Source organism: Nelumbo nucifera, chromosome 8 (assembly GCF_055504915.1).
Source record: "Nelumbo nucifera cultivar China Antique chromosome 8, China Antique-T2T, whole genome shotgun sequence".
Lineage (NCBI taxonomy): Eukaryota > Viridiplantae > Streptophyta > Magnoliopsida > Proteales > Nelumbonaceae > Nelumbo > Nelumbo nucifera.
In genome coordinates, this window is record NC_142656.1 from 47093038 (window position 1) to 47108424 (window position 15387).

General features: G+C 38.3%; 1 protein-coding gene across 1 annotated transcript; it reads left to right on the top strand.

Annotated features, from left to right (window-relative positions):
- Positions 1-1408: 1408 nt before the first annotated feature.
- LOC104609051 (protein CHLOROPLAST IMPORT APPARATUS 2-like) lies at positions 1409-6575 on the top strand. Its single transcript, XM_010275253.3, has 3 exons — positions 1409-3287; positions 3800-3952; positions 6129-6575. Exons 1-3 carry the CDS (start codon positions 2280-2282, stop codon positions 6177-6179), a joined length of 1212 nt encoding a protein of 403 aa, XP_010273555.1. The 5' UTR covers positions 1409-2279; the 3' UTR covers positions 6180-6575.
- Positions 6576-15387: the final 8812 nt, after the last annotated feature.

A 15387-nucleotide genomic window follows, 5' to 3' on the forward strand; every position in this document is an offset into this window, starting at 1 on the left:
GGAGGGGGATTTTATCATCAAAAGGATCAAGATAGAAGATTCCAAAATAAGGAAGAGTGTGCAATTCAAGATGTGAGGCATGAAGTATTCTATCAATCTCCTAGCTGAAAAGTTCCAATCCAACAGTTTTTATCATTGGAAGGATAAAAATCCAACAGAGGAGGAGCCCACCAATCTGGCCCCCTAGAAACCCTAGAGAACACTAGAAAAATGACACATGGTATCAGTATCAGTCCATCAGAAACAGGAGAAACCACACCAAAATCCTAATCTTCGTTTATTCTAATCATAAGCCATTGAACCTCGAGTGCCCAACGTATGACAACGATCCGCCACACAAAAGCGGAGCAAAAGGTACCAAAAAGGTTCAAATCATTGCTCCACCACGCGCCAGATCCAAAAAACAGCCATCTCTCTACATCCATGTGAAATATCCTGTTAACAATAAAGTTCATGCCACGTGGGACCTAAAAATCTCCATCTACCAATCGGCTTTAGCCACGTCATCAGATAAAGTTCGTAGGTTGTACGTGACTGGTATATCTTGGGAGGAGAGAGAGAGAGAGAGAGAGACAGAGTGAATCCCATATGGCTATATATTTTACCCACAAAGGGAAGTTGCGGTTGTGCCATTTTTACCAAAACACCCTCACTTACGTCACAAAATTACACTTGCTAAACTTGATAACCAACCGGGTTAGTTTGTAGCTTGTTTATAGGGTGGGTCCGCAGAAAAACTTGATTGGACCCAGCGCCACCAATCAATCCACCATTGATTCGGGTCATGTAGAAAACTCAGACTTTAATCAAATTCGGCGAATTTGGTGAAGGGTAATATTGTTAAAAGAAATAAGAAGAGGGTCATTTTGGTAATTGAACTGGATAAAATAATTGCACTGCTGAGACAGGTACAGAAGAGAGCAAAAACCAAACGTGGTCCAGAGACTCCCAGGGCAAAAAACTGGTGAAAACGAGCTTTGTCGCTTTCTCTGTTTTCATCGCCAACACTCAACTCCTCTTTGTATCTAATCTGATCTCTCCACCTGCGAGAGAGAGAGAGAGAGTCCAGAGGGAGGGTTCTGCGGTTTCTACACCGCTTAACGGAACATTTCTTTTTCACTGTTCTGTGCTGCCTCGTGACTCACTGAGCAGAAAAATCCTCCTCTCTTTAAATGATGTTTCCCCATCGTCTCCCCCTGTTTTTTTGCTAAATTTACTGTGATGTCGAAATTTCGACCTTCTTTTATCAATTCCCTATTGGTAACTTCCCACTCTGAGCCTTTTCTTATTCCTTTGGAGCAAAGCCCATCTGAGGATAGGGCCGATAGACTGGATTCTGGGGTTCTGTGTACTCTTCCGGATTTCTCCAAGTGGGTATTTAGGGTTTTGGCAGGGTTACTTCACTTTTAGTTTCAGTAGGAGATATATAGAGTACATTGTTCTGGAGTTCGAGCTGGGTTTTAGGGTGTTTGGGATCTGCTTGGCTCTTCGTTTACAGAGATAGATAGATGTTCTAAAGGGGTAATTCTCTTGTTTCCGAAGCCAAAACTTTCTCCAATTCTCTAGATTTGAACTTTCCTGGACCCAAACTATTGGAATTCGAAGTGGGTATCTTAGAACAGAGAGTTTTGATTGACAGGTTTTTGCAGAATCCTATCTCATTTTTAGTGGGATATTCAGATTCTAGCTTCTTCCTCCCCTGTTTTTAATTTCTTTACCTTCTTGTAAATGTTTCTTTTTTGGGGGTACTTTTTGGCTTTTCTGTTCTTTCTTTTGTATATATTCTACGACCTTTGATAAGACTTTTGGGGTTTAGGGTTTTGTACTTTTCTATATATTCAGTCTCTGCAACTAGTCTAGTCTTGTTTGGTATACTTCCTTTCCCCTTTCATTGCAATTCAGTTAACTGTAAGCCTCTTTCAGTTCCTGTAGCCTTTTCAAATCTTTCCTTTGCTTCCTTCTTGATGCACTTAGATTTTGAATTGGGTTCTCAGTGTTCTCCTTCTTGGTGCAATTGGATTTTGGCCTGAGATTTTTATCTGGTTCTCAGGGTCTTTGAATTCTAGCTTGGTTTTGAGCTAATAGGTTTTCTGTTACATTCCATAGTTAGCTCAATTCAGTTCTTTTTCTGCCAGATTTCCAGCACTTGAATATCACCTAATTCTCGGGACCATTCCCTGAATTTGTTCAAGCTTTTGTAGTTTACTCTGAATCCTTTCTGGGGTTCTCTTAGTTTCATCTGCAGTAATTTGAGGGGTTTGAGGCTTTCTCAATTGACAATGTCTTCGTGCTTGAGTGGTGGTGGGCGGACATATAGCTTCGAGCTTGACATCATCAAATCCCCATCTACCTCGTCCAGAACTTCTCAGTCCTCTTCTCCCTCTTCAACCGTCTCTGAATCTGGCAATTCTCCCCTTACAATCTCTACCCGGAAACGAGCACCTCGAAAGCGTCTGAACCAAGCCTACAACGAAGCCGCTGCTCTCCTCTCCACCATCTACCCCAACATCTTCTCCACAAAAAGCCTCGGAAAGCCCTGCAAACACACCAAAGTATACGACTTCTTCTCTGAAGAACCGTCCGAATTGCTCCCGCCCTTTCCGGGCCTCGACACAGCCGGATTCCTACTACATCAACTGGCCCCCGAAAAACCCACTTTCAGAATCGAGTCAAAGCCTGCGAATTCAGGAGAAAAGCCATGCCAAAGCCCGTCAGAGAACGATTGCCCAGTGAATTCTTCGAGTCCATGTAATGAGTATGAGGAGGATTTCGATGCGGAGTCAATTCTCGACGAGGAGATGGAAGAGGGAATCGACAGCATCATGGGGAATCTCAGCGTCAACAACAATTCATACGATGAATCCAATACGTCCTGTTACAGTGGCCAAATCGATACTTGCTACGCAAATCCAACGGAGTTGGGTTTTGGCGGGAAATTCGAACTTGGGTTCGGGATGGTTGGAGGAGTCCGAGCATTGAGACACGTCGACGATGGAGATTGGTGGAGGTTCCCAGCAGTTGATGTTCTTTCCATCTCGCCCAAATTGAACAGGGCTTCATCAGAAAAGGAGAAAAAGAAGAAGAAGAACAAAGTGGAACAGAAAGAAGAAACGAAGGACTCTGCTTCCCCTGCAGACACATCCAACTCCAACTCGAACAAATCAAATCCCAAGTCGGGTCTGTCGCTGAAATTGAATTACAACGAGGTTATTCTCGCATGGTCCGATCGTGGGTCGCCGTTCTCCGACGATACCCCGACAACCGATGCCTCAGAATCCGACATTCATGTACGTTTCTCATTTCCCACCGGAAAAAACCGAAGGTGTAGCACAATTTAAAGTTTTCGGAACCAAAATCCTAAAACACGCCTGATGCGTATTTACACATCGTTTCGTGAAGGACCGTGTGGCGTTCGCACTACGCACCCGACGTATTATAACATCTCCAAACTGAAACTTTTTCAAGATTTACCTACCGTTTTGCACTACTTTTTTAAGTTTTTTTTGTCAAAAATAGTTTCTGGGCTTTTCTCGGGTGAGGCGATTCAGAGTTCAGACTCATACTTTGTATGTGGTCCATCTTGTCTAGCACTTAATTCGGCCCATGGGCCCCCAATAAGTGCCCAGTACGCAGTACAACAGTACTGCTTAGTTTTATTTGCAAGTTGCAACTTTGCAACCGCTTAGTGAGGATATTTCGGTCGTATTATTTTAAAAAATATTTTGGAATTTGACCAAAAAGCCAGAATGTTTTTGAAAATGACTAAAGTACAAGTTTTCTTTCACTTGGCACTTGGCAGGCCAGACTCGCTCAGATCGATTTGTTTTCAGAGAACGGAGTGAGAGAAGCCAGTGTGTTGCGGTACAGGGAAAAGAGAAGGACGCGTCTCTTCTCCAAGAAGATCAGATACCAGGTCCGCAAGGTCAACGCTGATCGACGGCCTAGAATGAAGGCAAGTCCTCTCAGTTCTGACACTCTTTTGTGAGACACGTGGCACTTAATCAGGTCCACGTGGCATGTAGCTCCTACATCCAAACTTCTGTGATGCATGCATGGGTGTCTCGCATGCATATAGGAGATGGGGCCCATATCTCTCTTGCTTTCTAATTCTGCTTCTGGCTTCGGGAAGCTGGAAGTTGGAGGTTTCCACTGGTGGGATCCACACATCCAGCATGCCATGGTTCTGGGTCTCTCTGAGATTATACAGATGGCAACATTCTGTGTGCCTGTGAAACATGGAGAACCTTCAAAGTTCAAATCTGAATACATATAATGTGAATAAACGGTTAGGATCATCTGGGTGACTGTCATTCTTGTCACGATTATGTCTTGTGTCGCAGGCGTGATGTTTCTCAGCCCTTGTTGCAGTGTTGCACATGTAATGTTACTCACTTATTCCTCTTTTCATGTTGGTTGGGCTGGATGTGAACAAAGCTTGACACCAATCCAACGGTTAAATGTTTGCCCTCATGTGAGTGGTCTCCCTCTACGGCATCATGATGATGATGATGCCCATGACCATGAGGTTGCATAATGTTATTGTAATGGGGTTATGATTTGAAAGTAAAATCTATGGGTGAAAAATGAAAAGTAAGTAGATCATTGGATTCTCTACATAATTGGTAGCTTTTTGATTTATTGTGCAATTTTTATATTATATTTTAATTTTTATGTAATTCATTTTTACTTCTTTTTTTTCATTCTTTTATAACTTTTTGAACCTTTATGGATATAGTTTAAATATTCTGAAAGCAAAAAATGTGCAATTACACTCAAAACATAGCATCCAACTGCATATCAATAATATTTTTCATACTTGTATGTTAAATTTAAGGCTGCAACTTGGGCCTGATTAGTCCTAACCCAATCCAAAAAAGTGGGGTTGGGCTGGGTCGGGTTGATGCTCAGTTAGTGTTAGGTTGAAATTCATGAACCCAACTTTACTTCGGATTGGATTAGGGTTGATCTCTTAAGTAGTCCGATTCTATAATATGTCATATATAAATATATGTTATATGCAATATATAACATATATTGATTTGTTTAGATGCATATTTATATAGCCCCTACCATATAGTATCATGTATTTCTTTTAAGATAATCACATCACTTAGTCCTAATCAGAAAGATTAAAACCTTAGTAACATTATTTTATGTTTTTTGAAAATTTTATTCTTCATCTCCTCTCTGTTGTTTGTCGCCCATAAAAAATTTACCATAAGTCATAACTCATAATAAACTATAGTCATTTCTAACATTTGTTTTTTCTGAATTTTGTACCAAAAGAACAAAAAAAAAGTCAACAAACAAATATTAATGAAACATAGGATTAATATATATAGTGAAAGTTGTATTTAGATCTAAAATCAAGAAATTCTATGAGGTTATAAGGGATGAGAATAAGGTTGAATTGGGTTGGGTTAGATTGGGTTTGGATTGAAGGAATTTAGTTAGGATTAAGATTAGGGTTGGATAAGTCAGATTGGTTTAGGATAAGAATTGGGGGTTTTGAACTTAAAATTGAGCTAGAGTTGGCCTCAACCCGACCTAACCCGCCCGACTTACAGCCCTAGTTAAATTCATGAAAAGATATTTCTCACGTTCAGCCCGATGTCTACACTTTTTGTTTTCAGAAAATTCCATCTCCTGGAGGTCCCCCGATCCCCTGTCAAGACACTTTTTTTCTTTTTATAATATACATACTTTCCATGGTCAGTGACCATAACAGAAATCCACATGAGGTCCCCTAGGCTCTGCCCCTGCTAAACCCATAACACTCAACCCTAGTGAATGTGGAATTCAATCCTAAAATCTCTTTACATCCAGCCCAAAACCCTGTTTAGCCAGGCCAGTTGGAACCAACAAATAAATTCGGGTGAATAGATGAGCCTACTTTTGGAATTTTGGTTCAAAGAATGGAATTGAATAGAAGGGCATCATTATAATCTTGCAAGCACTTTTCTAATAACAAACGCCTAACATAAAGGTGTAGAGGTATTGGAAGGTCAGGGTAAGTTGAAAGAAAACCAGAAAGGTGAAAGGGTGTTTCACATGCATGCCACTTTACAAGAATGCCCTTTAATGGTACTTCAGCATAGTAACTAATTGGGTTTGTTGTTTGGATGCAGGGTCGGTTTGTTAGGAGGCCAAACTCAACATTGGGTGGTGGTCAAAAGTGAAGGGGAAGTTGTATGGGTTGTGAGCATGCTACTCCTTTTTCTCAATCTTCCTTGCATCTTTAGCAATTTTCCTTTGAGTTCTTTTTTAGAGAGAGAGAGAAAGAGAGAGGAATCTGAATTGATGGAAGAAATCACAGCACTATAAGTTTTGTTCACAATTTTTTCTCACCTTTTTTATTTGTTTTCTTTGTCTCCATAAAATGTTCAGGCTACCAATTTGATACAAAATGTGAATGCCTTTTGGTGGAGAAAATAGTTTTGTTCTCACTGAAAATCACACAAATGAAAGCATGTTGAATGAAGTTGTATTGGGTTGGTTACTTCAGAAAAGAAAAAAAAAGCATTGAAAAGAGTGCTTGTGCATTCTAGCAAGAATGTTTGTTTCCTTGATCTTCACTTGATTTTTTCTCGGGTTTTCCTTGTTCTATCTTAAATTTAATTTAGATTTGTTCAAGGCTCAGATGGGGCTATTTGGGAGCTTCCCTATATATCAAGCAAAGGTTTGAATTGATAGTAGAAGTGTAACTAGGGCAGGTACGGGTTGGGCTTTTGTCAAATTTTGAATGGACCTCTTCGAAAGGCCCAAGCCCAAAGCAGTGTAGAATGCTAATTTGGACCTACTGGACTAGACTGGTCTTGGTGTTAGATATTAGGCCCTGTGTTTGGTTAGATAATCAGTTCGGGACTGATCTGGTTTTGTTCTGATTAATAATCAGTTCGAGATTGGTACAGGCTGTTTTCAGAACCATACCTGCCCTGTTGATAGCCTTAAGCCCAACATGGATAGCTTATAAGCTATACTATTTTGTAAAAGAAAATCCAGAGAGTCCAAATTGGCTGTTAATCAGTCATTTGAATGACTACATACTTCAACTTCTTTGAATAGCTTATCTGAAGTACTTTAAAGCAGCAGAATTAGCTTAGCTAAATCTTCAGCTCAGTCCTCCCAAACAGGCCGTTCATGTACTTTCCATAGCTTATGGTTCAAGTCAATTAAAAGTCTATTTTCTCAGCTCTATCAACATATTTTTGTTTTCTTTTCCAGTTTCTTCAGTGTAGACAATTTTAATTAGTAAGATAAAGATATAAGTACACACCAAGAGAAAGGTCTAGACTGTAGGGCACAACTTGCAAAGTGATTGGTAATTTTCTACTATGTATGCAGTTGGGACAGGAAAATTTGGGCCAATTCAGGGCCCAGTCCTAAAACATGATTCCCAACCTACGGCCTAGACTAACCCAATGTAAAGTTCAAACTTGGCAGACAAAGCCCAGACTGATCTGAACCCAAACAAATATTAGACTTGATCAAACCCAGCCGGGTTGGTAGACCTGGCCCACCTGTGTACTTTCTTTGTCAGATTGGGTAGAGGAGGCACTTCCATGGAGTCTTCCAATCAAGGTTCAAAGTATCAGAAATGCAAGGTGTATCGGAAAGGTAATTTTAAGAAACGTATCAACATACGCTTTGGAAACGTATAGATACAGACGAAAAATCAAGATACACATGTATATACTAGAAAATTCAAAAAAATCCTTAAAAATATGAACAATAATAAAAATGAGTTTTATGTGAATATAACTAATTTATTTAAACATAAAAACCATTCTTTAATGATTTATATAAAGTATCGGGATATAATTAGTAACCATTGAAAAATAATAGAAGAACTAAAATGTTTGTATATATACTAATATTTATTAGTTAATATTTTTTTGAAATAATTTATTATATATAGAATTAGATAATATTTATTATGTATACAGGTTAATATATACCTTAATTTTTAATAAATCAATTTAACTTGTATTCATCTTATTATTATATAAATATTAATAATCAAATTTATAGCATTTGTCAGGAAACATCCACCAAGGTAAGAAATATTACTTTAAATATAAAAAAGTATGTCTTTTTAATAAGTAATTAATGTTGGCATAATGATTAACTAATTATTGTTATAAGCAAATGACTTGGGTTCAAAACTTGTTACATCTGGTTTGTGATTTTTAATAAGTTATTTCACTTATGCGACTGATACATAATGCGTATCGGTCCGTTTTGGGTATGTATCAGCGCGTTTTGGATAGCATCGACCGATACATACATGAAACGGCCCGATACAAAACCGATATGGACTCGTATCAATCCAATACAAATGAAAAAATACGAAACTCTATAATTAGACATATTCCATATATCGAAACTCTTCCAAAACGATACGTATCAGCCCATATACGTTACGAAATTTAAAACCTTGCTTCCAACTTCTACTTCTTTGGCTGAAGCGACATAGGTAAAAGCTAATAAGACTGCTAACTTACGTTGCAATAATGCAAGTATACAACAACGATAAGGGTATAGTACGATCAAGGTTCAAAGGTTATTGGGCGTATCTATCATTCTGGCAGGTCACGGATAATCCCTTTTTTCAAAAGGCTTTTTTTTCCAAAAAAGAAAAAAAAACATGGTTTTAATTGTTAAACAACACTAGTAAAATCTCTTTATCAAAATATAAAAATAAATGTTGCAGAAAATGCAAGGAAAATGTATTTGAATGGCACCCAAAAATGAAAGAAAATATAAATAAAGAGAAGAGAAATAAAAAAAATACATTAATTTACATGATTCGACCTATAACCTACTTTTATAGACAAAAAATAGAATAAAAATTCACTAAATAGTCAGCAATGGAGAAGACATCTAGAGTTTTTTTAGAAGAAATAGAGTTATGCACTCACAACATCACCACTCATAAAAAAAGGATAAATTTCTTAAACTACCGTTTGAAAATTGGCTAACACTATCTTTATTATTTCTGACAAGTGACTTATAAATTTTTTCAAAATCCAATATTACCCTCGTCTCATGAATCCTCACTCTCTCTCTCTCCATTCTTAAACCACCCCTTCCCCGTCTGCTTCTCTCTGACCTCCCCCTCCACCTCTGGTCTCTCTCTCCCCTTCCTAGAAGAAAAAGAAGTGGAAGCTTCTGAGAAGGAGTCAGAACTCAGAACATCCTCATAAAATGTACAGTGTATTGTACGGGAGAAACAGAACAAGCAAAAGCAAATCTCACTATCTTCCGTAATAACGGCGTTCAAATCGAACCTTCAAATGACAAAACCAAACTGTGAAGTAAATTGAACTTCAAGAGCTCGGCAGAGGAAATGAGGTGGTTTCAGATTAAAGAAGAAAACGAGGAAACGACTATCACAGGAATCATCTACAGGAATTCAGCTTGGCATATTCATGTCCAATCAGGACGATCAAATCACGGAAATGTCATGGTAGAAGGCTTAATAATGCTGAAAGAGACACCGATGCTCAGTACATATGTATTGTTATCAGCAAAGCCAAATGACATTAATCTGCCTGAATTTGATCTCCGAAGACCTCCAATAGCAAGGCCTTAGCAGAGTAGTAAGCAGACCCAAATTCAAAAGAAATCAACCACAAATTTTGAAGTCAATAAATATGGAGATGAGAGAGAGAAGCGCGAAGACGAGAGAAAACAAGGTTTTGAACCACCTCAGCTGCTATCGAAATCTGTTTACCGCCGCTCACAGCTGGTTCACCTTTGTTTTCGTTCACCTCTGTTCACCGCCGCTCTTCACCGCTGCTCATCGCCTCTGGGTCACCTGTTGCAGCGGCGGATCTGAACATGGAGTGCCGCTGCCTAGAGAAAGAAGAGAGAGAAAGAGAGAGGGGTTTCACAGGGAGTTGCAGCTGCCGTCACCGTCGCCCAGAGGAAGAAGATAAAGAAAGAGAGAGAGATTCAGAGGGGGTTGCCACCGCCACCGCCGCCTCTATTCGGTTCACTCGTTCTCTGCTTCTTCGACAGAGCACTCCATTGTCGTTGAAGAAAGAGAATGAAAGGTGCGACGGTTCATTCGTTGCTTCTCAGAAATAGTGGGATAAAATAGTCTTTTTCGTCTTTCTATTAACAATTTAAGGGTAAGGAAAGTATTAGCCAATTGTCAAAAACAATGGATACTGCTAATTAATTTTAAAACAGTAAAGATATATTTAAGTAAAGGTAATTTAAAAAATTTATCCTTAAAAAAAACCTAATAGACCCAATATCTCATTCTTTTCTATTAAGTATACAAAAGGGAAAACCCAAAAAATATGAAAATTTTTATATTCAATTCGGTTCCATAAATTGAATTTGGATCGGATCCATCTACTATGAAACAGAGCGAATTTATGAAGCAGGTTATCAATCATCACAAAAAATTCAAAACACAAACAAAACAATAATAAAAAATTAAAACAAAGTTGTGGATCGACTCGAAACATTTAATATGCATGTTTGGCTATTGGGTGTATGATACTTTGAACCTTAGTATACCAATATACCAATACCAGTCTTGTTATAGTTAGAACCAAATGGAGCACCGATATTTCTTTGTGCAAACAGCACCAATATTTTTTTGTGCAAACTTGTCATATGTCATGCAAACAGGGACATAGTTACGTGTATCTGAATAGGGTTGGCCCATTAAAGTTCAAAAAAATAATTGAAAACCTGTATTGTTTCAGCCCAACTTTTCCCTGGTGTTAAATGAAAATTACACTGTTTTCAAAATCGGATTGGATTGAGAAAACTGGGAACCGGTCACCGGTTTCGTTTTCCTCCAAAACCACTTTTCTCCTCAAAATCGTTGATTTTGGTTACTAAACCGTTGAACCGGCCAGTTAATTGTTCGAATGGTTTTGACCGTTTTCCAATTTTTTAATTTTTTAATTTTTATTTTTTTTGTCAAAACAGGTTGATCGTTCAGGTCAAACGGCCGAACCGTTCGAACCAGTAACCGGACCCCTGACCAGTTCGGTCATTGGTTCGTTTTTTGAAAACCATGGAAAATTATTAACACTTACCTCCTTCAACTTTCTTTTGAGATAAATAGTCCCTGAACTTTCAAAGTCCAATACTTTGCCCCCTCCTTACCATTCCCTTAATTTTGAAAAAAGATTCTAATATGAGTTTAATGTCATGTGTTTGTTAAACATTTTTCAAGTTCTCAAATTATCCTTTCCTCAGTTTTTGCAATCATTTGTCCTCCTCCTTATATATTTTTATAAACTCTTAGGTCTCTTTCTTCTTTATCATAACAGAAAAAGCACAATGCAGATCGATTTAGGTGGTGGAACCAGTTTCATTTTTTGAGAAAATGGTGTACATTGACATGCCGTTACACCATTGTATTTTTCAATGCCATGTCAGCATGTGTTGCTAGCAACATTAAAAATTTGAGAAATACTAAAAAGGGTGTTTTCTCAAACCACACCTTTTTCGATTTCCAAAGCGTGATTTGAAGAATTTTTTTTTTTTTTGGAAAAATGCATAACCAAACATCAAGCATTGTTTGAAAAAATAGATTTCATATGTGGTGCTGATGAGACACCATTTTTTGAAGAAATGGCATTGGTTCTAAACACCTACTTAGTCATCAACACACTATCAATGTCCAATTAATGAAGGCAAAATCTGTTGAAACATCTTTTGTTTATTCCATTTAGGATTTAATTTAGCTTTTGTTCAACAACAGCGATTGAATATTAGTGTTCAATCTAGCGTTTTTGGGATGTTGTCTTTAAAGTTCTAGACCATTTGGTAAGTATTCTAGTCTACCATGGTCTACCAAGGTGTAAAATGAAAGATTTTAGACAAAAAAAGACAAGAGATTGATAGCTATAATTATATAATCCTAACAAGTGCATTAATTATCAAGTAGTATAAATATATCGTTCCTACGAGGATTTAACAAAATAAGTATTAGAACTATAGTCTTCCTTAATTATTTGGATAACCGAATTTCAGATCTAAGAACTATTAAAAATTAAGAATAAAATAAAAATAAGAACAATTAATAACAAAACTTGTAACGATCTAATTAGAAGCGCTAGGACTATTGGTCCACCTAACACTTCCAATGGATATCAATTTATTAGATTAACCGAGATAATTTATTATTTTCATAAGCTGAAGTTTTTCCAAATTTATTTAATATTCCCTCTCAGGATATATCAAATCTAACTCTATCAAGTAACCCTTCAATCTCTCGACTAGAGTTCTCGTGATAGAAATGCATTAAGTTTTATAAAAAACTTATATCATCAGATGAATCACTTATATATATCTCTATATACCATTCAATTCACACTATGAATTATTTAGTCGATTATGTGAATTCCTTTCTCGATTCATTCACATAAACCAAATTAATTAAGAGGTGGCCAAGCTCTTAATCGCATTATGCATAATAACTCATAGACAATATGAAAATAACAATCTTGAATAAATCAGAATAAAAATAAATTCATTGTCATGGTTAGGCTTCCCACAACCCTAGCTACAAATAAAGAAAATAAAACAAACAAGGGGTAAGAAAGAACTCATGATGTCGCCCTTGAAGCCGAGATCTTGTCTTCTCCTTGCCGCTACCTCCTTCTTGAAGATTTCTTGATTGCTTCAGAGAGAGCTTGAATGCTTGATGCCTAAAGCTAGTCCCCCCCCCCCCCCCCCCCCCCCCTTTATATAGCTTTAAGAGGAGGGGCTGTTTCCAACTCCTTCTTGGAGTTATCTCTCAAAAATAGAACGTCCTAATTAGTTTAGATCTAATCCTATCATATCCTATCTCTAATCTCAATCTTCTTTATCTTCTAGAATTACATCAGAAATTTAAATCTAATAGGACTCTTTATTCTTACATTCGTATTGGGATTCTTTAATGAATTGGGCCGCTGCAAGGTTTCTTTGCGAACTGGGCTTTAGCTACGGACTGAGCTTCTCTACCAATCTGGTTATACTTTGGGCCCGATTTTGACCTTAATGCAGTCCGAATCTATCAAAACTCAAAACATGAAAGTTATAGATTTTTTCCTTATCTTTCCAATACATCTTTAATCTTCTCAATCGGATTCCAGATGGGAGAGTTATGCTCAAATCATCTCGCAGTGCTGAAACTGAGTAAAATTACCCGATTAGCCTTGCTTTTCTCCTAATGCCTTCTTTCATGCCCTGAACCGAAATATAAGAACAACGAGTCCAATTAAGTACTAATTAAGTATAAATGACTGAATATTTGAAAATAAAAATATGATATTTTTTGTTCTCATCAGAGACTTCATTTGAAGCATCCTAATTTTTGGCCAATTTGGGCTTCCATGAGTTTGGTCTTTTCTACCTTCCCAACTTTCATTGCCCAACAGAGAAAGACCAAACATTTGAACTTCCAATCTTTGAAAAGCATGAAAGACCACATAAAAAGACTTCACAAATGCCACCTTGTTATTTCGAAATTTTGTCCTCACACAAAAAAATCTCAAAAGGGTATTTTAATAAATTAACTTCCTTCGTCAATCCCATGGACATGAATGGGGCAACAGTGTTAGAATCCAAGGCTCCATTTGAAAGGAGTACAAATGCAATTATACAAGTGAAAATCTTATATAATGTGGTAAATGTTTAGTGTGGGTGCACCCTCAAGCTCACCTGCAGCAATATGACAACCCACTAGCTCACAACGTGATTAACATGATCACTAGAGGATCAAAAGTAGTAGGTTCTAGTACCTCGACTAGTCGAACCTTAGTTCACGAGCTAAACCGTGAGAAGAGACCACACCAAAGCGACAAAGAGTAGGAAATGTGATCTACTTCATTGAATACAACACACGTAGTGTTTGTTACCCTCATAGTTAAGCTCGTGATCCATGACTATGAGGTGAAAAGGATACTAGTCAATTCTGAAAACTCGACAGACACCTTGTTCCTTGGATCCTTCGAGCAAATGGGCTGTAGAAGAAAGGCCTAACCTGAATCGATGTGCCTCTGATCGATTTTGGTGGTAAAGTAATCTGAGCTCTTGGGCAAATCAACCTGTTTGTGATAGTAGGGACTGCACCAAATAGGACGAGGTTTCGGCATGACTTCCTGGTGGTGGCAACGACGTCGCCTTACAATACCATTTTGGGTTGACCAATCCTACACGCCCTCAAAGCGGTGTATTCAAAATTCCACCTTGCGGTGAAGTTCCCCACCAACCACGAAAGTAGGAATAGTGCGTGATGACCAGCTTGAGTCGCGAAAGTACTACGTTATGGCATTAAGGGACAAAGGGAAGTAGGTAGAAATGGACTTAGAACTGCCCCCAGAGAACAATGAAGAAAGTGCTCGCCTGATGGAAGACACTGTTCTAGTGCCCATCTCAGATACCAACCCCTCGAAGATAGTCCAGATCGGCGCACGCCTTAAGGAACTGCTACAATCAGAACTGGTAAGTTTTTTAATTCAAAATTTAGATGTTTTTGCCTAGTCGGATGTTGACATGCCCAACGTAGGCCCCTCTGTAATAACCCATAGGTTGAATGTAGACCCCTTAATTAGACCAATAAAACAGAATCAAAGGAAGTTCACCTAAGAGAGGTGGAGAATAGTAGGTGAGGAGGTCTGGAAGCTCTTCACAGCAGACTACGTAAATGAGGTCGAATATCCAAGCTAGATTGTGAACCCAGTACTCATGAAGAAAGCCAATGGAAAGTGGCGCATGTGCGTTGACTACATCGACCTGAACAGAATTTGCCCAAAGGATAACTTCCCACTCCCTAGAATAAACCACCTGGTAGATGTGACCTTGGGGTTCAAATTGTTGAGCTTCATGGACACCTATTCCGGTTATAACCAAATCTAGATGGATCCTACCGACCAAGAAAAAAGGCCTTTGTGACCAAGACAAGTCTTTACTGCTACAAGATCATGCCCTTTGGCCTAAAGAATGTTGGGGCGACCTACCAACGTCTAGTAAACAAAAGTTTATCCCCTTTGATTGGCGACAAAGTTGATGTGTACGTAGATGACATGGTCGCAAAGAGTAAATCTTCTAAAACTCTAATTGCCGACCTGACCGATGTGTTTAACATACTTAGAAAATTTAACCTAAAACTCAATCCAAGCTGTCCTAGATCTGAGACCCCTTAGGTCAATTAAAGAGGTTCAAGGCTAACAGGTCGGATAGCTGCCCTGAACCGGTTTATGTCTAAGTTAGTTGAGTGGTGCCTTCCGTTCTTCAAAGCTATAAAGAAAAACCAAGGCTTTGAGTGGACTGAAGAGTGTTAGCTTGCGTTTGACGAGCTGAGAAAATACCTTAGCTCCCTGCCTTTGCTAACTATGTTGGAACTCGGAGATGAGCTAAAACTCTACC